A 25,490-nucleotide genomic window follows, 5' to 3' on the forward strand; every position below is an offset into this window, starting at 1 on the left:
TTGGGCTGGCAGCAGGGACAGTGAGGGTAGGCAGTGGATCGGTGTTGGTAGCGGACCCACTCGCAACAATATCGGTAATAGAACCAGCAGTCCTACCTGAGGATGTCTGTATAGCAGGATTTCCAGTCGACTCAACCTCCACTGGCGTTTGAACAGAAATATCCATATCAGTGCGAGCATTCCGCGTATCCACAATATCAGTAAGCAAGGCCTCGGGTTCTACAGCCTCCGTTGTCCTCGCTGGACCAGCAAAGGGTTGCGCAGGATTTGCCGCAGCAGCAGGTGCATCCTGGGGTGTTGTGAGGATAGGCTCTTGCGATGCGATTGGAAAGGGTTCCGAGCGTGTGCGCTTTGTATCAGTGTCGAGAATCTCGGCAGGGGCAGTGATGGTACCAGCCGGTTGGGAACCAGCTGGAGGCTCCTCGGCCAGAGGCGGCACATCCGCTGGTTCGCCACCAGCTGAGACACCGGTCACATCTCTCTCATGCTGCCCCTCATCATTTTTAGGCCCATTAGGGCATGTACGCACTAGATGCCCCATTTCCCCACATATAAAACATTTCATAATTGTGTCAGACGTAACAAACACGACGTAGTCGAAATCATCAATTTTGAAACGAAGGGTTATATTAAGTTCATCACTGCCATTAAGTATCATGTAAACCTGACGGCGAAAAGAGACAACATGTTTAAGAAGAGGCGATTTGCAACCAAGCGACATTTTAAAAATCTTTGAGACCAGCTTGCCATGGCGAGAAAGCTCACGTTCGAGCATGCTATCAGGGAGAAAAGGGGGGACGTTAGAAATGACGATTTTCTTCGAAGGCAAACTTAAAGGCAAAACCGTGTGGAGTACGCCATTGAGCACCACACCCCTTTCGACCATTACATTTGCAAAGTCAATGCGTTTAAAGAAAATTACAATGGCTCTATTCATCCTCGAGGCCGACGCAATGTTCTCATGACCAACAATATCACCCACTGCTAGACTGCACTCCTCAACACTGACATCCGCAACCACCTTAACGCCATGACGGCGTGATAAGGCTGTAAAATCCATGGACCCTCCAGAGGAGGCCATGGCTCCGACCAGCAAAAGCTGGATACGGGCTCAGGGGACAGACCCGTCCAAGAGAAAGTGTGCCTTATGCAACAGTGAAATGTACATAAAAAAATACCGAACAAAAAGAAGAAAATCAGAAAAGAAAGAAAAAGTTAGAAAGCCACAGAAGGGCACGACGCTCACACACTCACAGCACTCACGCATGCGCAGAGAGAGAGAGAGAGAAAGACAGAGTTAGAGAGAAAGACAGAGAGTGAGAGACAGAGAGAGAGAGAAAGACAGAGAGCGAGAGTAAGACAGAGAGTTAGAGAGAGAGAGAAAGACAGAGCGAGAGAGAGACAGAGAGAGAGTTAGAGAGAGAGAAAGACAGAGAGCGAGAGTAAGACAGAGTTAGAGAGAGAGAGAAAGACAGAGCGAGAGAGAGACAGAGAGAGAGTTAGAGAGAGAGAAAGACAGAGAGCAAGAGAGTAAGACAGAGAGAGAGTTAGAGAGAGAGAAAGACAGAGAGCGAGAGAGTTAGAGAGAGAAAGACAGAGTGAGTTAGAGAGAGAGAGAAAGACAGAGCGAGAGAGAGAGAGAGAGAGAGATGTTAGTGAGTGTTAGAATGTGACTGATCTCTAATCTTTCTGAGGTTTGCTGCAGAGTATTATGTGTGTGTGTGTGTGTGTGTTACTTGGTTGTGTCGAGTGTGTTCAGGCGCTGCTGAAACTCCTGCGCTGCGTGTGTGAAATTGTCCACTGCTGAGAACAGAGCATCTGTAAAAACACACACACACACCACATTTTCAAAACCTCCAATCACCCAAAACCGTTTACGCTTCTGTACAAGGCTGGCTCTCAGCTGCCTCTCATTTTCAGCTGCGTCAAACACGTCACGTGTTTGGAAGTGAAATTCGTTGAGTCTCATTCACAGCTAGAAACACAAAGAGAGCAATAATTTCCATGCAACACGGAACATGGTCCCTTCGTGTACTCGCCCTGGAAGAGTGAGAGAAGGGGCGCTTGAAGAAAGCAGGGATGAAAGTGGAAAGTGGAAGTGAGCTTACAGTAGAGCTGGATGGACTGGAGCAGGAGGAGGGGAATTGTGTAAGCTCTCTTCCCTTTGGTTTGGGTGCTGCGGCATTTGAGTTACTTCACATGTGGGTTTCAGGTTAAACAAGAGGAAGAAGTGTAAAGAGAGACTGTCTTTGAATGTGCTGCCTGTGTGTGTGTCTCTCACTGAACGTCACGGCGTAGCGCTCCATCTCCAGCATGTGTTTCTGTGCGATCCGGTGGATGGCGTGTGCGTACTGAGAGAGAGCAAGCGCGTACTCATTACAGTCCAGAGGCAGCATAAGGGCGTCAGCTAAGCGGAAAGCCACGCCCCCTCGCACACGTGCCACTGCCTCCATGCGGCGAAATTTGGGGTCATAGAAACGCTCAACCAGCTCGAATGTCTCATACACGCTGTGGTAGACTGGATAATTGCTGTACTTCTCCAACTTCTGTGGTACAACACACACGCACACACACCATAAGTGAATGGAAGGCACACACATATAGTGTCTTGCAAAAGTATTCATCCCCCTTGGTGTTTGTCCTGTTTTGTTGCATTCCAAGCTGAAATTAAAATGGATTTCTGGAGTGTAAGCACCATTTGATTTACACAACATGCCTACAACTTTAAAAGTGAAAATTGTTATTTTATTGTGACACAAACAATAATTAAGATGAAAAAACAGAAATCTGGAATGTGCATAAGTATTCACCCTCCAAAGTCAATACTGTATAGAACCACTTTTTGTTGCAATTACAGCTGCAAGTCTCTTGGGGTATGTCTTTATTAGCTTAGCACATCTAGCCACTGGGATTGTTGCCCATTCCTCAAGGCAAAACTGCTCCAACTCCTTCAAGTTAGATGGGTTGCGTTGGTGTACAGCAATCTTCAAGTTATGCCACAGATTCTCAACTGGATTGAGGTCTGGGCTTTGATTAGGCCATTCCAAGACATTTAAATGTTTCCCTTTAAACCAGTCCAGTGTAGCTTTAGCAGTACGTATAGGGTCATTGTCCTGCTGGAACGTGAACCTTCGTCCCAGTCTCAAACCTCTGGCTGACTCAAACAGGATTTCCTCCAGAATTGCCCTGTATTTAGTGCCATCCATCTTTCCTTCAGTCCTGACCAGCTTTCCTGTCCCTGCAGATGAAAAACATCCCCACAGCATGATGCTGCCACCACCATGCTTCACTGTAGGAATGGTGTTCTCAGGGTGTTGGGTTTGCGTCACACATGGCGTTTCCCATGATGGCTAAAAAGATCAATTTTAGTCTCATTTGACCAGAGAATCTTCTTCCATGTGTTTGGGGAGTCTGCCACATGCTGTTGGGCAAACTCCAAATGTGTTTTCTTCAGCAATGGCTTTTTTCTGGCCACTCTTCCATAAACCCCGCCCACTCTGTGGAGTGTACGGCTTAAAGTGGTCCTATGGACAGATACTCCCATCTCCGCTGTGGATCTTTGCAGCTCCTACAGTGTTATCTTTGGTGTCTTTGTTGCATCTCTGATTAACGCCCTCCTTGCCTGGTCTGTGAGTTTTGGTGGGCGGCCTTCTCTTGTCAGGTTTGTAGTGGTGCCATATTCTTTCCATTTTGCTATAATGGATTTAATGGTGCTCCGTGGGATATTCAAAGTTTGGGATATTTTTTATAACCCAACCCTGATCTATACTTCTCCACAACTTTGTCTCTGACCTGTTTGGAGGCTCCTTGGTTTTCATGTTGCTTTCTTAGTAGTGTTGCAGAGTCAGGGTCCTTCCAGAACAGGTTGATTTATACAGACATCATGTGACAGATCATGTGACACTTTGATTGCACACAGGTGGATCTTAATCAACTAATTATGTGACTTATGAAGTGAATTGGTTGCACCAGCTCTTATTTTGGGGTTTCATGCGAAAGGGGGGGGGGGAATACTTATGCACACTACGGATTTCTGTTTTTTCATCATAATTATTGTTTGTGTCACAATAAAACAATTTTCGCCTTTAAAGTGGTAGGCATGTTGTGTAAATCAAATGGTGCTAACCCTCCAAAAATCCATTTTAATTCCAGTTTGTAATGCGACAAAACAGGACAAACACCAAGGGGGATGAATACTTTTGCAAGGCACTGTACATACATACACGCTCTACACACACTCTCTTACTCTGTTCTTGGTGTATCTCACTCGCCCAGATGCGATTCCCAGTCTGATAAAGTACGCTTCAAAATCACTGCCTGAGCCGAGCTTACTGATCCTGCACACACACACACACACACACACACACACACACACACACACACACGAGTATTCAGTTACATACCACACACTTGTTACTGTATGTAACTCCTCCCCATGCTGATAATTTGTAGACATGTGTGAGAATAAGAGTAGAAGGGGCGGAGCTTAGCTCTCACCGGGGCGCGTCCCGATTATCGGTCCAGTTGTCTCGTTTGTGCCAGCTGTCATACAGAGTCATTCCCTCTTCCCCTTCCTCTGGACTCATCACCTACAAAAACACACCACCACCGAGCGTTATTCAAATAAACCCTATACACTCATGGGCTGCGTCCCAAACCAAACCGGTGTACACTTCGGGAAAGCTTAAAAGCGTACGTGGTTTAGGACAGCGTACACAAACACTGCGTCACACAGAAGATTTGCCATGACTTGTCTAGCGGCTAGGATAAACCGCTCGCGGGCATGCTGTTATAGGAAAACAATCAGTGCAGCCTTACAGCCTTAAAGGACAGGAAGAAGAAGAAATGTGACCTTTGACCCACCTGTTTGGTGATGTTGTAAGCCAGTGTATGTAGAGACGGAGTGCAGTCTATTCTCAATGTGTACATACCTATACACACACACACACACGCACACAGAGTCAATACTAAACATTGATGCATTGTGTGTGTGTGTGTGTGTGTGTGTGTGTGTGTGTGTGTGTGTGTGTGTGTGTCGTACCTTCAATAGCAGAGTCTGCGTTGATGTATGCTACAGCTCTCTGCTGGAGAATTTTAGCATTTTCCTGCACGCACGCACACAGAGTTACACACTCCTATACTAATAAACACCCACCGTAATCTCTCTCCTGCCCTCTCTCACCTCCGCCCACTCTGTGGATCCCAGCAGGCCGAATTCTTCAGCATCCCAACTAGCAAAGATCAAAGTGCGTCTGGGGCGCCAGCCTAACACACACACAAACACACACAGCTTGAAATATCTGGATCAGAAATGAATGCACTATTAGTTCGTGTTGGAAACTACTGTGGAACCACTGTGTTAATAACATGTAATAATGTGTGTGTGTGTGTGTGTGTGTTACCTTTCTGCAGGAGTTTCCCAGCTGCTCTGACAGTCTCGTGTGTTGCTGCAGCTCCAGACCCAGGATCGATTGCCCCAAACACCCACGCGTCACGATGTCCACCGAGTATAACATATCGATCTACACACACACACGCAAATGAGTCAGTCACTTTTCACTGTATATGAGAACTACAGGAGTGTGATCAATGTGTGTGTGTGTGTGTGTGTGTGTGTGTGTACCTGGCTCCTGAGCTCCTCTGATTCGCCCAATCACATTGTAGATCCGGGTCACCTGATTGTAGCTGTGCACGTTCATGCGCACTTTTCTGAAAGGAACTCACGAGAGTTAGTGGCTGTGCTGAGGGAACAGGAAGAGGAAGAGGAAGTGAGGTGTCGTATCTGGGACAGAGTCATGCCATCAACTCACTTCTGTTCGAAGTCACCGATGAATCCAGGTCCGATACGATACGACACATTCAGAGCTCCTTTCCAATGAGGGGGCGGAGACGCTCCGCCCATATTCCTAAAAAGAGTCAGGAAGTGACATCATGACATATATCTTATAGCCCTGATTCGCTGATATTAAAAATGAGCCGATCATTCTCCACGTTAAATCTGATCAAATTTGTCTCACTTCAGCAGAAGAACTGCATCACTGTAGCCAATAGGATGGACCGGAATGTTGGGAAGTCCCACCCCTTTATCTGGACTCAGTCTGGAGGTGTATTCTATGGGGGAAAGAAAATCTTTCATATTTCTAAGATTCAGAACAAAAGGAGTCTGGAAGATAAATTTGCGCACCTTTAGCAGGGTAGCCAGGGGTTAAAGGGTCTCCGGCTCCGTTCAGATTCAGGATGTTGCCCCGTTGAGCACCCTGTCCTGGCAGGTTCCATCCCTCAGGGTACGGCTTCACGCTCTTGGCACAGTAATCTGCTGGGTCCGAGTACAACACGATGCCTTTGGCGCCGGCTAGCATGGCGTTTTTTACCTAACGCACACACACTTCAGTCTTCAGTGCACTTATTACTGTATATACAGTAAATATTAGCCCTTAAAGGTCTCATTGCATCGTTTTTTCATTAATTGTGCGGTGGTCTCTCGTATGAATGAATGCCCTGTGAGCCGGTGTTCTGTAAAGTTATCCTACCTCTTGGATTTGTCCTACCAAGCCTACTGTGCATGCGCAGAACACATGACGTCATATCTTGGAATTTGGACCGAGTTTTGTCCTACCGATCAGCTGGGCTGATAGAAAATCGGTGAGTATTTCACGCATGGTCTTCAATCTAACTGAACAGTAAAGGAAAACACAACAGTACTACAACCTTTTCCTTTATTAAAAGTACTCCATAATTAATCCATATTATACGACCGATGGATGTTCAACAACGGAAAACATACAGCGAACAATAACTAAATAAACTGACTGTTATACATATTCAATTCCAAAAACACAATCCATATTAATCTGTTGTCTACACATCACCAGTGCAGCCAGCATTCAAACAGCGAACAGCGTCAAAACAGCTGGAAGCTTGAGGTAGGATTTTCCTGACAAGCAGCACGGCTCAGCAGACGAGACTGTTGAATTTTCCTATCCTCCTGGATTTCGCGCATGCGCAGTAGGCTTGGTAGGACAAATCCAAGAGGTAGGATAACTTTACAGAACACCAGTTTTGGTGAAAAAAAATGCTGTGATTCTCCTGTTTCAGGCTGTTCTAGTTTGCTGGAGGAGTGGGTGGCGGGAGAACGACAGGATTTCAGCTCTTACTCATTAATATTCATGACATGTAAACGTGTTACCTCTGATTGGCTAACAGCACTGTGACGCTACCTCCAGTGGGTCAGAACAAGCAGATGTGGGCGTCTTTTTGTAAAAACTGTTTTGATTGGCTATTATGGTCTCGACGTCGATGTTTTGACCAATAACAATGTAGATAACACGAATTTTACATCACATTCAACGAGATTTAAACAAGACTCAAGATGGCAACTTACAAATAACGTGTAAACATCGTTGGAGTTAATAAAGTTTGAACAGCATGAAGGAACATACCCCAACCCCCCGAAATTAATAAAAAAAATTCTCAACGGATTTGGCATAATAATAAAAAGGTCGTGTTTTACTCAGAAAAAGCGGAAATCCGCCGAAAAGCGGAAAACTCTCATCCCTGCCGAGCTTGTGACCATGTCATGCATGCTAACGTGGAGAATATGAACATGCTATTTTGTAACAAAAACCTTCGAACAAAAAGTTGATGTTTTACTTACAGCTTGTGAGCTGGTGGTCGATTGTCTTGACGGTACAGATCCAGGGATTAAAAACAACCTCGAAGCAAAACCACTACTGAAGGCACCGAAGTTTGAAAAGTCACTGTGGTTGAAATGATCAGAACACAGTACTAACGCTGCATTATACTTCGCTGGTGGTGTTCCAAAGATAAATTCCAACCATTTCTTCTTCAGCTCTTCTATCTTGGGCAAGAAATGCAACGTTGATGTCTTACTGCCACAAATAACACAGGCACCAACTTGTTCAGCCATGTTTTCAGCTTGCTGTTAGGTCCTCTTCATTAGCTACTGACGAGATGGGCTCTGCTATCTCTGCTCGCGCTTAAATCCGAACTTTCTTCCCGTGGGCGAGGCCATGAATACCAATTTTCTAAGTGACGCAAGTTCGTAGGGCTTTTTCAGATCCGCTTGTTTTTCCGACTATTTTCTTTCATAAGCTAATACAGGGAATGGGGGTAGAATTAGATTTTCACATGCAGCATGCATACGCAACTCGGAGTGAACTATGGTATTTCAAAAAGCCAGTATTAAACGTTTTTGGTGGAAGGGCACCTTTAAGAGACGGCAGTTTAGAAGACATCTCGTCCCCATGAGGAACAGAGTCAAGTCTTTTGTTCTTTGTGAATTGTTTGGGTGTATTTACATTATCTCCATGTTTCCATTAAAGTCAGTTTCACAGAGCAAACAAAATGGCAGCCGTCTGGAAACGAGTCAGCCTAGTTGTTTACTAGAAAGTTTATTTAACCTGACAAAGCAATCAGGAATCAGGGCATAGTGGACGAGGGAACGAGGGAAGCAGCACTAATTAGAACACGGCTCGTTTTCTTCTTTTCTCACCTTATTGCCTCTGAAGATTTTGCCGTATCGGGCGATGACGATTTTACCCGTGCAGTTGATGCCCATCTCCCTCTGCAGTTTGAAGAAATCCTCTGTCCTGCCATAGTTTATGTACACCAACTCGCCCTGACACACACACAAAAAGAGACGAGTCAGTCCTGCTCAGTGTTTATTATTTCGTTTAGTTCCTGTGCACATTAGAATCTGTGCTATTGTGCTTGACAAGCTAATTGAGATAGCATGGCTTTAGCTAGCTCGCTCACTTGTGTGAACAGCAAGGAGGTGTGTTAGCTAAGTGAGAAGAAGTAAAGTAACAAGTCACAGTGCGTGGTGAAATTTCCAAATTATCAGGCACAGTGTTGGACTAGCTAGTGTAGCTTAACGCTAGCTTATATTGTACCCAGTTTTATTTCATCTTGACGTATGTACTAGATACAAACTATTCTTAATTACTTCAGTTCTACTTCAGTGTAATGCTAGCTAGCTAACTACAAAGCAAACAAAATGGCAATCACAAAATTTCCTAACCTTCACAGAATCTGCTAATACGCATGCTAGTTATTTCCTTGCTAGCACGGTTCATTTAACTCACTTATCAGTGTTTTTTTTAAGGAGCTCTTTACTAGCTTGATATTTACCTCCGCCAAGGAGGTTATGTTTTCGGTAGCGTTGATTTGTTTGTTTGTTGGTTGGTTTGTCTGTTAGCAACATTACGGAAAAAGTTATGAACGAATTGCTCTGAAATTTTTTTCCAGAGGTGTGACTGGGCACAACTAACAATCCATTAAATTTTGGCGGTGATCCGGATCACCTTCTGGATCCCGGATTTTTTTAAAGGATTCTTGGCGGAGGTCTGCGCTCTCCGAGTGCTTTTCTAGTTATGTTTAGCTCACAGCTGCTTGTTGTATCGTTAGCTAGCTAGTCAGAGTTAGCTCTTTAGCTCAACTTTACTTTCAATCAGTATCCATGATGGCAGGCTGGACCGCGCCGGTGTGTATCATTACCTCTGGCTGTCCCTGTGCAGAGAAAGCGTTGTATGGAGGAACGATGTCACTCACATTCTCATAACCCTCAGGCACTGATTCAGCCACCGACGACTTAATGACCTGTGTGTGTAAACGCAAACAGATTTTATTAAGAAACAAAAAGTATGTAAAGCAGCAAACTTCGGTATACCACAGGATGTTAGAAATAAACCTCTTATGGATGTGCTGTTATAGGAAAATAATCATTGGTGGAGTGGTTTGATACTGTTACCACCCAGAAGGTGATTATTTTCCAATTACCGCACATCCCAAAGAGTTTTAACCCTCTTAAACCACAGTAACTTGTTAATATCTGCAAGTACATACAGTTGTGGTCAGAAGTTTACATACAGTGACATGAATGTCATCTTGGATATGAATGTCATGGCAATCTTTGGGCTTTCAGTGATTTCTCTGAACTGTTCTTTTTCTGTGGCAGAATGATTGTACAGCATACAGCTTTAATTAAAAAAAACACTAGAATTTGGTGCACAAGTTTTAATTTTCTTTGGGTTTTCTGAAATCAACACAGGGTCAAAATTATACATACAGGGTCAAAAATATACATACGCCCACTTAGATTATTAATTCAGAGGTGCTGAAACTTCCAAAATGTCTCTTATCTTGCCAAGGCCGAGGTCTCTTAACTTCCTGTTAGCAATCATGATTGACTACAGCTGGTAGCTTTTCTGTGCCTTCATAAAAAGGGTTTGTTTACAGCACTCATTGGATTGACCAACACACAGTAAAATGGGAAAGTCCAAGGAGCTCAGTGCAGATCTGAGAAAGAGGATCGCAGATATACACAACTCCGGAATGTCTCTTGGAGCCATTTCTAAACAACTGCAAATTCCAAGATCAGTTCAAACAATTGTACGCAAGTTATTGTGAGGTGGAGTCACTTTGTCAAGCCACTTTGCATCAAGAAAACCCAAACTGTCACCCTCAGCTGAAAGGAAATTGGTTTGGATGGTCAGGAACAACCTGGGAACCACCATGGCACAGCCCTGCCATGAACTGGAAGCTGATGGATCACTGTCTACAGTTCAGTGAGTTTTATATCACCATGGACTAAGAGGCTGCTATCCAAGAAATAAACCTCTGCTCCAAAATTGACACCTTCAAGCTTAACTAAAGTTTGAAGCTGACCACACGGACAAAGAAAAAGCCTTCTGGAGGAAAGCTGTATGGTTAGATGAGACAAAACTTGAGTTGTTTGGCCACAATGACCACCATGTACAGAGGGACACTGTACCAGCTGGTGGTGGTGGTAGGATCATCATGCTCTGGGGCTGTTTTGCTGCCAGTGGAACTGGTTCATTGCACAAAGCGGATGGAATAATGAAGAAGGAGGACTACCTCAGGATTCTTCAGCATAAACCATCAGAAACTTGAACACAACTTGAGAGTTACAACAGGACAATGAACCCAAACACGCATCAGAGCTGGTTGTGGTGTTTTAACATTAAGCTTAAAACAAGTCCTGACTTCAACCCAATTGAAAATATATGGACTGTGCCTTTAAGTCGAGTCCATGTGTAATGGAAACTCCTAATAAACACTTTAGAACGCTTAGCAGTTGTCTTTTCAGTTATTTATTATAGTAGATCATACAAAACAGAGATATAAAATAGGAAAGGAAAAAAGAAGAAGAGAAGAAGAAAAGAAGAAGAAGAAGACACCACTTCAGTGATGCTGAGAGTACGCTCACTCTGAGTTGTATCTTAGTGACTGTTATCTATTATACTCTAAAGGCATTCACTTACTGCTTGCATCTTCACGTGATTGGCTCGAGATTTTCTATGAAACTTTGTTAAAGCGTGCACCTGGCGTGCTCTGGGATGTGCAAGGCAAGGCAAGTTTATTTATATAGCACATTTCATACACAGTGGCAGTTCAATGTGCTTTACAGAAGTAAAAGCAAAACAGTAAACAATAGAAAATAAAATTACATAAAATAAATGGGGAAGAAAAATAATAAGCATTAAACAATAGTAGAAATAAAATGAAGTAAAAATTCAGTTAAAAAAAAGCAGAATAAAATAGAATAAAAGTTAAGTAAAGTTTAAAACAGGAACTCAGACACCCTGCTTATCACCAGCCAAGGCCACAGAAAGGCGATTACAGCATGTGGAAAAACAACGTTTTTCAGGACACTAGGCCACTTGAGCTCAACACACAGAAACACAGAGAATAGGAATGAGCCCAACAGCGTCTGTACTTCCTCCGCAAATGGAGGAGAGCAAGAGCTCCGGCCCCCCATCATGCACACATTCCACAGAGGCACCATTGAGAACATCCTGACCAGCTGCATCACCATGTGGTACGGCGCCTGCACCGTGTCCTGCTGCAAGACTCTGCAGCGCATTGTGAGAGCAGCTGAGAGGATCACTGGTGTCTCTCTCCCTTCTCTTATGGAAATCTATAACTCCCGCCTCACCCGCAAAGCCATCAGGATTGCAGGTGACCCCACCCACCCATCTCACAGCTTCTTCAGCCTGCTGCCGTTGGGGAGGAGACTGCAGATTCTCTGGGCCAAAACAAGCAGGCTCAAGGACAGTTTCTTTTACCAGGCGGTCAGGAGGCTCGACTCCCTCCCTGTTCTGCCCCTCCTCCCCCCTCTGCCCCCTGCCACAGATTCTGCCAGCACACCCCCCTGCCCCCCCTTCAGCATCTGACGTCATGTCACCCTCACAGTTCCCCCCCCAACACACACACACACACACACACTCTCAACATTCATTCGCACACTGAACTCAGGGACTGCACATTTCACTTTACCTCTCTCATTTGCACTATTCCGCACTACCTCACCTTAAAGGAATAGTCCACCGTACTTCCATAATGAAATATGCTCTTATCTGAATTGAGACGAGCTGCTCCGTACCTGTCCGAGCTTTGCGCGACCTCCCAGTCAGTCAGACGCAATCAGACACGCTGTCACTCCTGTTAGCAATGTAGCTAGGCTCAGCATGGCCAATGGTATTTTTTGGGGCTGTAGTTAGAAGCGACCAAACTCTTCTGCGTTTTTCCTGTTTACATAGGTTTATATGACCAGTGATATGAAACAAGTTCAGTTACACAAATTGAAACGTGGCGATTTTCTATGCTATGGAAAGTCCGCACTATAATGACAGGCGTACTAACACCTTCTGCGCGCTTCGGCAGCGCATTGATATCTGAGCTCCGTATCAATGCGCTGCCGAAGCGCGCAGAAGGTGTTAGTACGCCTGTCATTATAGTGCAGACTTTCCATAGCATAGAAAATCGCTACGTTTCAATTTGTGTAACTGAACTTGTTTCATATCACTGGTCATATAAACCTATGTAAACAGGAAAAACGCGGAAGAGTTTGGTCGCATCTAACTACAGCCCCCAAAAATACCATTGGCCATACTGAGCCTAGCTACATTGCTAACAGGAGTGACAGCGCGTCTGACTGACTGGGAGGTCGCGCAAAGCTCGGAGAGGTACGGAGCAGCTCGTCTCAATTCAGATAAGAGCATATTTCATTATGGAAGTACGGTGGACTGTTCCTTTAACAACTATTAGTTTATTGTTTATACTGGTTATTTCATGTTTATCTGCTATACCTCAAGTGCCCTTGACTGTTATTTTATGTCCCTTTGCTCCAATTTATGTGTGTGTGTGTGTGTGTGTGTGTGTGTGTGTGTGTGTGTGTGTGTGTATGTATATATACCTGTGAGTGTTTAGTCTATGTCTATTTCTTATCTAGAGTGTTTATACTGTTTATATTGTTTATTTCAATTATTCTTTTTTTATTTATTGCAATGCCTGTTTGCACCGTGGGTCAGAGAGGACTAAAATTTCATCTGTCCTGTATGTTGAGCATGTATAGCATATTTGACAATAAAGTTGACTTGATTCACTAAATTTCCTTCACACATGCCAAGAAAAAAATTAATTGAATTGAATTCTACCAATTTTACCATGAAGAGTCGTGAAATATCCAACCAGAATTCTGCCAGAAGCTTGTTCATGGTAAACAAAAAATGTTTGGTCAAGGTGAATCTTGCGAAGAGACATTTTACCCAAATATTAGGTGTGCTGTATGTATAATTTTGACCCTGTATGTATAATTTTGACCCTGTGTTGATTTCTGAAAACCCAAAGAAAATTAAAACTTGTGCACCAAATTCTAGTGTTTTATGCTGTACAATCATTCTGCCACAGAAAAAGAACAGTTCAGAGAACTCACTGAAAGCCCAAAGATTGCCATGACATTCATATCCAAGTCACTGTATGTAAACTTCTGACCACAACTGTAAATTACACGCTGTTTTTTTATCCATTTATCATTACATGAAATGTTGCAGAGGTTAGTTCCTGTTATTATAAAGTTATAACAGTCATCCCCTCAACAACCTTCAGCTTCATAAGAAGTAGGTTGTGTTACCAATAAAACATAAATGAAGACTTTCATGTGGTGGAAAACTTCCTGTAACAAAGCACTAAAAGTGGAGACTCCTTCCATAAATGTTCAATAAACATCAATTAACAGAAAACCTCACCATCCCAACAACTGTCTTTGTTAAATAACAATGCATTTTTTTTAGTTTATTATTCTTTTTAATGTTTAGTATTAGTGTTAGAACACACAGTACGTCCATCAGTAGAAATCCCTGGGTAAACTGTTACTACAGAAACGGTAACATTAGAACGAGCGCATTAATATAAATAAACCTGCGATGTGGAATTACTCTGAACCTCCTGTCAGACCTGCTGTTATGGAGAATTAATCAACACCTCCTGACCAATCAGATTCGAGAATGTGGTGTAAATGAACTCGGAACAGATTAAAGACATATTCATGTATACTCATAGTCTATTTTCATACAAGAGCACGGCCCGCCTTTTAAATGATGACATAAATGAGAAAGATGTAATCGTGTGGTGCTGTGTAAAACTGCCGAGGGAGCATGTTCTCTGTGGTTCAGCTGACTGACCTGTGAAGAATCGGGGGGGGGGAGCATAGGAAAAGGAAAAGCATTCCTTTTTAAAACTCATAAAACTCTTTAACACCTTATTATAATCCTGTACGTGTTCCAGATTATACAGACAGATACATGGGTATGTACAGAAAAACAGAAAAAGGGCTCTGAGCCACTGACTTATGCAGTGCCTTGCAAAAGTATTCATCCTTGGTGTTTGTCCTGTTTTGTTGCATTACAAGCTGGAATTAAAATGGATTTTTGGGGAGTTAGCACCATTTGATTTACACACACAATAACAATAATTAAGACACAAACAATAATTAAGATGAAAAAACAGAAATCTGGAGTGTGCATAAGTATTCTCACTCTCCCCCCCCAAGTTAATACATTGTAGAGCCACCTTTCACTACAATTACAGCTGCAAGTCTCTTGGGGTATGTCTCTATTACTTGAGCACATCTAGCCACTGGGATTGTTGCCCATTCCTCAAGGCAAAACTGCTCCAACTCCTTCGAGTTAGATGGGTTGCGTTGGTGTACAGCAATCTTCAAGTTATGCCACAGATTCTCAATTGGATTGAGGTCTGGGCTTTGATTAGGCCATTCCAAGACATTTAAATGTTTCCCTTTAAACCCCTCCAGTGTAGCTTTAGCAGTATGTTTAGGCTCATTGTCCTGCTGGAACGTGAACCTTCATCCCAGTCTCAAACCTCTGGCTGACTCAAACAGGTTTTCCTCCAGAATTGCTCTGTATTTAGTGCCATCCATCTTTCCTTCAGTCCTGACCAGCTTTCCCGTCCCTGCAGATGAAAAACATCCCCACAGCATGATGCTGCCACCACCATGCTTCACTGTAGGAATGGTGTTCTCAGGGTGTTGGGTTTGTGCCACACATGGCATTTCCCATGATGGCCAAAAAGATCAATTTTAGTCTCATTTCACCAGAGAATCTTCTTCCATGTGTTTGGTGAGTCTGCCACATGCTGTTGGGCAAACTCCAAACGTGTTTTCTTAAGCAGTGGCCATATTTTTTTCTGTCCACTCTTCCATAAAGCCCCACTCTGTGGAGTGTACGGCTTAAAGTGGTCCTATGGACAGATACTCCCATCTCCACTGTGGATCTTTGCAGCTCTTTCAGTGTTATCTCTGCTGTCTTTGTTGCATCTCTGATTAATGCCCTCCTTGCCTGGTCTGTAAGTTTTGGTGGGCGGGGCCTTCTCTTGTCAGGTTTGTAGTGGTGCCATATTCTTTCCATTTTGCTATAATGGATTTAATGGTGCTCTGTGGGATAGTCAAAGTTTGGGATATTTTTTATAACCCCACCCTGATCTATACTTCTCCACAACTTTGTCTCTGACCTGTTTGGAGGCTCCTTGGTTTTCATGTTGCTTGCTTAGCAGTGTTGCAGAGTCAGGGTCCTTCCAGAACAGGTTGATTTATACAGACATCATGTGACAGATCATGTGACACTTTGATTGCACACAGGTGGATCTTAATCAACTAATTACGTGACCTATGAAGTGAACTGGTTGGACCAGCTCTTATTTAGGGGTTTCATATGAAAGGGGATGAATACTTATGCACACTTCAGATTTCTGTTTTTTTCATCTTAATTATTGTTTGTGTCACAATAAAACAACAATGTGCACCTTTAAAGTGGTAGGCATGTTGTGTAAATCAAATGGTGCTAAGCCTCCAAAAATCCATTTTAATTCCAACTTGTAATGCGACAAAACAGGACAAACACCAAGGGGGGTGAATACTTTTGCAAGGCACTGTACATATTTATTTGCATATAGGGCAGGGAAGTGATATCTGATCACAAGTGGTCACTCGAGATGCATGTGGAGATGCAGTCTAATGCCAGATGTGATCAGATGTCCTTACAGCTGTCTACTAGTAGTCTGATCACGCAGGACGTGTGTTAATGCTAGGTATGAACAGAGCCCGTGTGTGCCACTTCATAATTACAATAATTACAGGTATGTTATTTGTTCCAGTCCTTACATCAGGGCTAATATACACCTCAAGCGTACATGTAATATATAACTAGCCACAGCTGTTACGTCACTAAAAATATGCTTGAACTAGAATTCGCTCAATAGAACCAGATAATCTGAAGATTGAAATTTGTTGAATAATCATTTTTCTGAATACAGTAATCCCACTGAGGAGAAATATTTGCTACATTTGCCTAAATGCTGTATTTCTTACTTGCTCAGATATAATTTTTGCACTGTGGTTTGTACAGAAAAATATAAAATCAAGAAAAACTGCTTTCAGATAAATAAGTGAATAATAAGTTGATGATTTGGTCTTAGGAGTGTATCACTTGTTTGTTCATTCCTGTTTTGGAGCATTTAAGTGCACAGATATACCCGTCCCTACAACCTGTGGTTGGTAGAAGAGAGCAACTGGACTTGCTTGAAAAGTCTTGAAGACGTTTCGCCTCTCGTCCGAAAGGCATCCTCAGTTCTGTCTGTCTAACAGGGAGTATCAAGTATTTATCCTCTCATGGATCATCATAGAATCCGAATCAGAATGCTGATGGCTGCATTGTAGGTGGCTGATGACACCCACCTCTGTTCAGTGATGGTCGTTCCAGGTTGACAAAAATGAACGATCCTCTCTGGCTAAGATGTCTGCCAGTTTTCTGGAAGTCCTCTCATACTCCCGCACCAGTCGAAGGGAACTCATCCCAAAGTGCGTAGAAACATATCTGTGAAGATACTCAGTCATCCAGGTACATAGTAATCTATGTACCTGGATGACTGAGTATCTTCACAGATACCGTCCCTACAACCTTCTGTTAGAAGTCAGTAATCTATGGAATCAATTTTCTGCCAAAATGTTCATACAATACTTTTGAAATATCAAACAAAAACGACAACTCAAAATACAAAAAAACAAAAAAAAGGTCAATTTTTTTAGACTGGCAAACAAATTATTCGTGTAATCGTGCAAAATACTGTTTGACGAGTGACCGATCCATTGACGGTAAACAAGGATCGAGTGGACTTCAGTGGCGACTATGATATTGAATTTACACTTTGTTGAATTAATTCAATATCATAGTCGTCACTGAAGTCCACTCGATCCTTGTTTACCGTCAATGGATCGGTCACTCGTCAAACAGTCCGCCAGAATCCGAGTAGGGAATGGCTGAGCGTAGCTGTCAGTCAAACACAAGTTACCCAATGGGAATGCATTCCTGGACAGCCCACCCACACGTCAAGTTTGTGCCAAAACTGCAAGCAAAAAGTCAGGGAGCGCAAACGAGAAAGCTGGAATTGCAACCAAAATAAATTACGTCAAACAAAACTGAGAAAGACGCGGAACAAAAATAAAAGGTTTCTGAAGAGTAATAGACTGATATTTTGCACGATTACACGAATAATTTGTTTGCCAGTCTAAAAAATTGACTTTTTTTTGTATTTTGATTTGTCGTTTTTGTTTGATATTTCAAAAGTATTGTATGAACATTTTGGCACAAAATTGATTCCATAGTAATCAGGGATCAGGGGCTTGGATTGGGATTTGTCAGGAGGAGAAGTGAGGGACGAGGTGGTAGAGCTGTGCAGTTCCTAAATTTTCCACCTCGGGTTTGGGTTTTTTTTGAGGAAAAAAAAACCTCAGGTCGGTTTTTATTTCAGAACAAAAAAGCATGTGGCAAACTTTGCTCAATGGTATAAAATAAAATTATAATAAGTGAAAATAAAGTATCTCACATTAAACAGATAACAAACCTACAGAAACAGCGAAACTTGCTGGAAGTAAGGAACAAAAACAAGCAAACTTGAACAAAAATTATGCAAAATTCAACTAACTCAGCAGTCAACACGACTGGTTTAAATCAAGTTCAACTATGATGCATCATGTCCATATCTCATATCGTATATACAGTGGATATAAAAAGTCCACACACCCCACTAAAATGATCGTTTTTTCTGATGTAAAAAAATGAGACCACGATAAATAATTTCAAAACTTTTCCCACCTTTAATGTGACCTATAACCTGTACAATTCAATTGAAAAACAAATCCGTTTGGGGGAAAGCATAAAAAATAAAAAAAACATACAATAAACTGGTTGCATAAGTGTGCACACCCTTAAACTAATGCTTTGTTGAAGCAGCTTTTGATTTAATTACAGCATTCAGTCTGTTTGGGTTGGAGTCGATCAGCCTGCCGCATCTAGACTTGGCAATATTTGCCCACTCTTCCTTGCAAAAGCGCTCCGAATCTGTCAGATTATGAGGGCGTCTCTTGTGCACAGCCCTCTTCAGGTCACCCCACAGATTTTCACTTGGGTTTAGGTCTGGGCTCTGGCTGGGCCGTTCCAAAACTTTTTTGGGGTCATTGCCGTGCTGAAAGATGAAATTCCTCTTCATCTTCAGCGTTCTAGCAGACACCTGAAGGTTTTGGGCCAAAATTGACTGGTATTTAGAACTGTTCATAATTCCCTCCAGCTTGACTAAAGCCCCTGTTCCAGCTGAAGAAAAACAACCCCAAAACATGATGCTGCCACCACCATGCTTCACCGTGGGTATGGGGTTCTTTTGGTGATGCGCAGTGTTGTTTTTGCGCCAAACATACCTTCTGGAAGTGTGGCCAAAAAGTTCAACCTTGGTTTCATCAGACCAGAACACATTTTCCCACATGCTTTTGGGAGAGTTGATGTATTTTTTTTTTTTTTTGCAAAATCTAGCCGGGCCTGGATGTTTTTCTTTGACCCTATGGAGAAATACATAGAGTCTGACATATGGAGAATACGGGAGATTGTAGTCACATGTCGTACACAACCAGTACTTGCCAGAAATCCCTGCAGCTCCTTCAGTGTTGCTGTCGGCCTCTCGGCAGCCTCCCTGACCAGTTTTCGTCTTGTCTTTTCATCAATTTTGGAGGGGCGTCCAGTTCTTGGTAACGTCACTGTTGTCCCGTATTTTCTCCACTTCTTGATGCCTGTCTTCACTGTGCTCCATGGTATATCTAATGCCGTGGAAATGTTTTTGATCCCTCTGATGCTTTGTAAGCTCTCTGTGAACCCTGGCTTTTGCTGGAGGAGGCAACTGAGTAAATGTCTGAACTTTATTTGGGGTTAATCAGAGTCATTTTAGTTGATGGCAGGTGTGAACCCAAAAAGACTGAACGCTGTAATTAAATCAAAAGGTGCTTCAACAAAGTATTAGTGTAAGGGTGTGCACACTTATGCAACCAGCTTATTGTACATTTTTTATTTTTTTTATGTTTTTCCCCCGAACAGATGTGTTTGTTTTTCAATTGAATTGTACAGGTTATAGGTCACATTAACGGTGGGAAAAGTTTTGAAATTATTTATCATGGTCTCATTTTTTTTACATCAGAAAAGCCGATCATTTTAACGGGGTGTGTAGACTTTTTATAGCCATTGTATAATCAACAAAATAAAAACATATTACTGTAAAAATAATGTTTCTTGCATTAAACAGACAAAAAAAAAAAGCCAGAATGGCTAAACTTGTAGGATAATAAACAAAAAAATTTAAAAAATTGAAAATGATGCAACAAAATCAAATCAACAAATCTGGTCTGATGAGATAATCAGGCCTTGTGAGTGAGACTACAGATGTTCAGCTTTGTATCAAGTGCAACAATATCCATCACATATCAGTGTTAGTCAGACAGTCATTGTTTTAAATTGTGTCCAAGAAACACAAGCTGCTCTGCGATGGCTGGCTCCAGGCAAGAGACCGTCTCTGATTTAGGACCAACTATAATATTATTTGACAGTGGGCACATAGGAAAGTGTAAAGTATAAAGTATAAAGTTTCTGTCAGTATGTTTATCATGCTTGTATGATAAAAAACTCACGAAGATCTCATCTCATTATCTGTAGCCGCTTTATCCTGTTCTACAGGGTCGCAGGCAAGCTGGAGCCTATCCCAGCTGACTATGGGCGAAAGGCGGGGTTCACCCTGGACAAGTCGCCAGGTCATCACAGGGCTGACACATAGACACAGACAACCATTCACACTCACATTCACACCTACGCTCAATTTAGAGTCACCAGTTAACCTAACCTGCATGTCTTTGGACTGTGGGGGAAACCGGAGCACCCGGAGGAAACCCACGCGGACACGGGGAGAACATGCAAACTCCACACAGAAAGGCCCTCGCCGGCCACGGGGCTCGAACCCGGACCTTCTTGCTGTGAGGCGACAGCACTAACCACTACACCACCGTGCCGCCCCCAAAGCTCGTAGTATTTTGCTTCAATTCAAGCCTCGTTTCGAAGTCTGACCAATAAGAACGCTACATTTTTGGCGGTAAATTTGATTTTCTCGATTTAACTTCCATATATGGAAAGCGTGTGCCGGGCACGCCCTGAGAAACCTGATCGTCAACAAAAATGTCCACAGAAATGCACAAAATTACTTCACAAAACAACAAAATTTCACAAAATTTTAGTATAAAATTAGTATACTAGTATAAAATTTATAGGCTGTGTTTGGGGATTTATGGTCGTGTTTTTTGAGAACTGGCCGTGTAAAACACGGCTGCACGGCTGGCTAGCTAAGCCTATGTCCTACAGGCAGTTTTTGGTGCAAAAACGATGGCTGGAGCTGTACCGTAAATTGATCAAACCAATGACAGGCTCAATGTCTGGTATATCTCTTAAAACAATTGTTAACTCACCTTTCGTGATCTTTTTGAAGTTTGAGATTAAGTTAATTTGCGTAACTCGGCATACGCCATCTTGTGTTTGCTTTGAATATGTTTTCTTAGGTTTTTCATATTTCCATATTCAGTACTAATGATCTTCTGGCATATTGTGCAAACTGCACAGTTCTGTTTCTTGTCTTCTTTTTTTTTAATATTTCCAGACAGAGCTTCTGTCTTGAGTGTCTTCTTGCGTTTGGGCGGCACGGTGGTGTAACTGGTTAGCACGGTCGCCTCACAGCAAGAAGGTTCTGGGGTCGAGCCCCGTGGCTGGCGAGGGCCTTTCTGTGCAGAGTTTGCATGTTCTCCCTGTGTCTGCGTGGGTTTCCTCTGGGTGCTCCGGTTTCCCCCACAGTCCAAAGACATGCGGTTAGGTTAATATGGGACGGCCTTGAGCGAGGCACCTAACTCCCGACTGCTCCCAGGGCGCTGTTAGCATGGCTGCCCATTGCTCTGGGTATGTGTGTGTGCTCATTGCTCACTGCTTCAGATGGGTTAAATGCAGAGAGGAATTTCACAAGCGTGTGATGAATAAAGTTGTGCTTGCTTTGTTAGTGTTATCCTTGCCGGACATTTCGAATTTTCGCTACCACATAAGAACACACGAGGACCGAGACTTCCGGTATTTTTGCACATGCTCAGTTATGATTTTCAGTGGTTAAAAAAAGAACTGAACCAACCCGAATTTTCGGTTAACCGCACAGCTCTACTAGGTGGTGTGGTGTATCGTGCAGAATGTACCTCGTCCCCGTGCTCGTCCACTACAGAGATGTAGTTCAGCCTGGTCGTGTTCGGATACGAGAGCAGAACATCATACCACACAAGCTCAGCCGAGTCAAGCCCAAACTCTAGCCACTCCTCCCGAATCTGTTCAGCCAGTTGTAGGTTCTGTTCCGTTCCTGCCAAGTGGGGCAGACGTGTGAACTTCCTGTTCAGCAGAAAGAAGGGAGCTGATTGGCTGATCTACTATAGCGAAGGTCAGTGTGAATATGTGTGTACGTACCTAAGATACTGTCTGATGTTGCCTGCATGGATTTCATCCAAGAACTCCGGCAGGAAGTCATGCGTCTGCTGTTCATGCTGTGTGTCAGCAGGTCTCACAAACAAACCTAAGATGAAAACACAGTTTAAACTGCTGGACTTCTGGACTGTCAGAGACATCTGCACTCCCCTGCTTTAACACTCACAGATGTGTATCATGTGTATCACAGAAGCTGCATACAAGGGTCCAAACATCAGAGCCCGTCTGTTACCAAGAACTGTTTCATGTCGTTCAACAAGAGTCTAAAACACCATTTGGTCGGTGCGGGTCACTAAATACGCCTTTCATCCCCTGTAGATATTTCAAAAACTGTATATGTTCATCAGGCAGCATGGTAGTGTAGTGGTTATAACTGTCGTCTCACAGCAAGAAGGTTTTGGGTTTGAGCATCACCACTGAGAGGGCCTTTCTGTGTAGAGTTTGCATGTTCTCCCCGTGTCTGTGTGGGTTTTCTCCAGGTTCCTCCCACAGTCCAAAGACATGCAGGTTCGGTAAAATCCCCAACCACTTGGGTTGTACAAGCCAGTGCATACTTAGTGCCAGTCCCAAGCCTGGATAGATTGAGGAGGGTTGTGTCAGGAAGGGCATCCGGCGTAAAAACCTATGCCAAGCCAAATATACCGTATGCATCATGATGATCCACTGTAGCAACCCTTAACAGGAGCAGCCGAAAAGAGAAGACTGTACGTTTTTATTTACACACATTATATTGGATTCCAAAGTCGATAAAACTCTTTAGGTCTTTTTTTTTTAAAGATATTTTTTGGGGCTTTTTCACCTTTTATTGGATAGGACAGCATAGAGACAGGACAGGAAATGATTGGGAGAGAGAGACGGGGAGGGATCAGGAAATGACCTCGGGTCGGAATCGAACCCAGGTCCCCGGATTTATGGTATGGCGCCTTAGCCACCTGAGCTACGATGCCCCCACTCTTTAGGTCTTTAAATTAAAACTTTGCTGATTATTAGTGAAGGGCCGCCTGAAGCCGAGGCTCCAAAGCACGGATCGAGTAGAAGGGGGCGTGTCAGACGAAGCCCTGCTATCATTGAGCAGAAGACCATGTGTGTGAGAAAAGGAACTACCTCAATCCCAACACAGTCAAACCATTCTGTTCCTAAAAAAAAAAACCAAAACAGTAAAGGTTCCTGTAAATGTTACTCCGTGGTGGTTACGGCTGCAGCAGAACTCCCAGCCCATCACACACACACACATTACCCTCTTTATGTTTATGGATACCTTTTTATTGTGCAGACCAGGCCCGCTGACAGGGGGGGACAAACGGGTATGTTGTCCCGGGCCCAGGAATGGGGAGGGCCCAGAACTGGGCTCTCATGAAGTTGCGATTAAATTATTTTATTTCATTTCAAAATGTGTTGATTTGGGGGAGAAATGTGCTATATTTGCATTCAATAAATGATTTCTAGATCTTTTGCCTTTATTGTCTTTGAAAAAGGCGTCAAGAACCCCCTACCACCCCTAATGCAAAAATGGTTTGGTCTGACTCTTTGATTAAGGGGAAAAAAACCACATCGTTCGATCATAGCGCTTCGACAATCAGCGTGCGTGCCATTTGCCAACATGCACAAGTCAGGAGCACAGAAAAGAAAAGAGAAAAAGAGAGGAAGAAACCAAGAGACTCAGGGGCTCACTGCATAAATATTTTAAAAAAGATTGGGATGATGCAGCAGGTACTAGCAAAGGCAGTGGGGCAGCTGAGCCAGGTAAGACACAGCCAACTTTTTCCAGCCCCGTAAAGTAACCCCAACCAAGGCACGCGCGGCACGCAATTCATGTTACAAACGAGGGGAGAGCAAGTCACACTGAACACCATATCAAACGCACAGGGCATTGAATCATTTCATAACCACAACGGCTTAATAACATCGTGTTTCATATATCTGATTGAAGCTAAGAATATTCACATTAGCCCGCAATCATATCCCGCCGTTTCTCGAGTGCTGTGTTCTTCTCTGCTTTTCACACTGGACAGTACGCACGCACAGTGTACTATGTTCGCCCCCAGCCCTGCCCGAAATCCCCCGTCCATCGCTGCTCCTTCAAGAGCACCCCAATCGCGTGATTATAGTAGACTATCCATGAGTTTAGGAATACCTTTTTGAATACCTGTCATTTAAGGGTTGGAGTGAGTAGAGACTGGGATAAGAGAGGTGGGTGTGTGTGTGGGTTGGCCCAGGGGGGGGTTGTTAGGGGGGGCCCATTCAGAGCATTTTGTCCCCGGCCCAGCCAAAGCTGTCAGCGGCCCTGGTGCAGACACAAATATACTGAGCATGAATTCATACAAAGAGACTGTGTGTGTGTGTGAGAGAGAGAGAGAATAAGAAGAGTAGACACCAAATAACAAGAATGCACATAAAAAACTTATTAGAGTTATTATTATGGGCCTTTTCCACTACCCTTTTTCAGCTCACTTCAGCCCAACACGGCTCGCGTTTCGACTACCTCAGAGCAGCACGACTCAGCTCGCTTCAGCCCTGCTCAGCCCCCAAAACTCACACGGTTTTGGAGTGGGGCTGAAGCGAGCCAAACCGAGCCGAGTGGGGCTAGGGGCGTGAGCAGACACTCCCCTGTGCACTGATTGGTGAGGAGGAGTGTCCTCACACGCCCACACACGTCCCGTGAGCACGCTGGGATTTAACCACCATCTGTAAACCCGGAAGAAGAAGAATTACGACAAATTATGCGCCTCGCCTCATCTATACGCTCTTGCCAGTATCTGTTGGCGTTGTCGGTGACAACAAGCCACAGCACCAAGACCAGCAACACTAACGACTCCATGTCCTCCAGGTTTATTGTTTACTCTCCAGGTCGTGAGACTACCGCTTAAAAGGTCACTGATGTCACTGTTTACGCCGCCTAACGACATCACGTGACGTCCACCCACTTTCACTAACTCCACCCAATGTGTCCACCCACTTCCAGCCAGCACGGTTCAGCGCGGTTGTAGTCGAAATGCAACCCCAACAGCCCCACTCAGCTCGACTCAGCCCAACTCAGCACCGCACGGCTCAGCCCGACTCAGCCGCATTGGTAGTGGAAAAGCCCCATTATTATTATTACAGTTATTTTGAAATGGAACATTATGCAAATTATATGCCCAGCAAACACAAAAACGTTTATATAACGTTGTATAAACGTTTGGCTAACGTTTCAGAAACGTTACAAAATAACGTTTATAAAACGAAAATTTGTGGACAATTTTTTCGTTTTATAAACGTTTGAAAAAACGTTATATAAAC

General features: G+C 43.5%; 1 protein-coding gene across 6 annotated transcripts in view; it reads right to left on the reverse strand.

Moving 5' to 3' along the window:
- The window catches only part of naalad2 (N-acetylated alpha-linked acidic dipeptidase 2), a 46,670-nt gene that overhangs the window by 15,745 nt on the left and 5,435 nt on the right, over nt 1-25,490 (reverse strand). Inside the window, exons 4-19 of one of the 6 annotated variants that reach the window (XM_060943326.1) lie at nt 22,194-22,299; nt 21,932-22,089; nt 9,517-9,618; nt 8,513-8,638; nt 6,185-6,371; nt 6,018-6,111; nt 5,811-5,906; nt 5,624-5,709; nt 5,403-5,522; nt 5,183-5,265; nt 5,042-5,105; nt 4,864-4,931; nt 4,498-4,589; nt 4,247-4,337; nt 2,282-2,546; nt 1,737-1,818 (exon numbers count right to left, since the gene is read on the reverse strand). In XM_060943326.1, the coding sequence (XP_060799309.1) occupies nt 1,737-1,818; nt 2,282-2,546; nt 4,247-4,337; nt 4,498-4,589; nt 4,864-4,931; nt 5,042-5,105; nt 5,183-5,265; nt 5,403-5,522; nt 5,624-5,709; nt 5,811-5,906; nt 6,018-6,111; nt 6,185-6,371; nt 8,513-8,638; nt 9,517-9,618; nt 21,932-22,089; nt 22,194-22,269 (1,790 nt within the window). In that variant the 5' untranslated portion in view covers nt 22,270-22,299. Of the gene's footprint in view, nt 1-1,736; nt 1,819-2,108; nt 2,547-4,246; nt 4,338-4,497; nt 4,590-4,863; nt 4,932-5,041; nt 5,106-5,182; nt 5,266-5,402; nt 5,523-5,623; nt 5,710-5,810; nt 5,907-6,017; nt 6,112-6,184; nt 6,372-8,512; nt 8,639-9,516; nt 9,619-21,931; nt 22,119-22,193; nt 22,300-25,490 lie in introns of those variants that run through there. The other 5 variants (XM_060943325.1, XR_009656818.1, XM_060943327.1 and 2 more) reach the window with 5 other exon arrangements.

This window comes from Neoarius graeffei, chromosome 16, assembly GCF_027579695.1.
Source record: "Neoarius graeffei isolate fNeoGra1 chromosome 16, fNeoGra1.pri, whole genome shotgun sequence".
Lineage (NCBI taxonomy): Eukaryota > Metazoa > Chordata > Actinopteri > Siluriformes > Ariidae > Neoarius > Neoarius graeffei.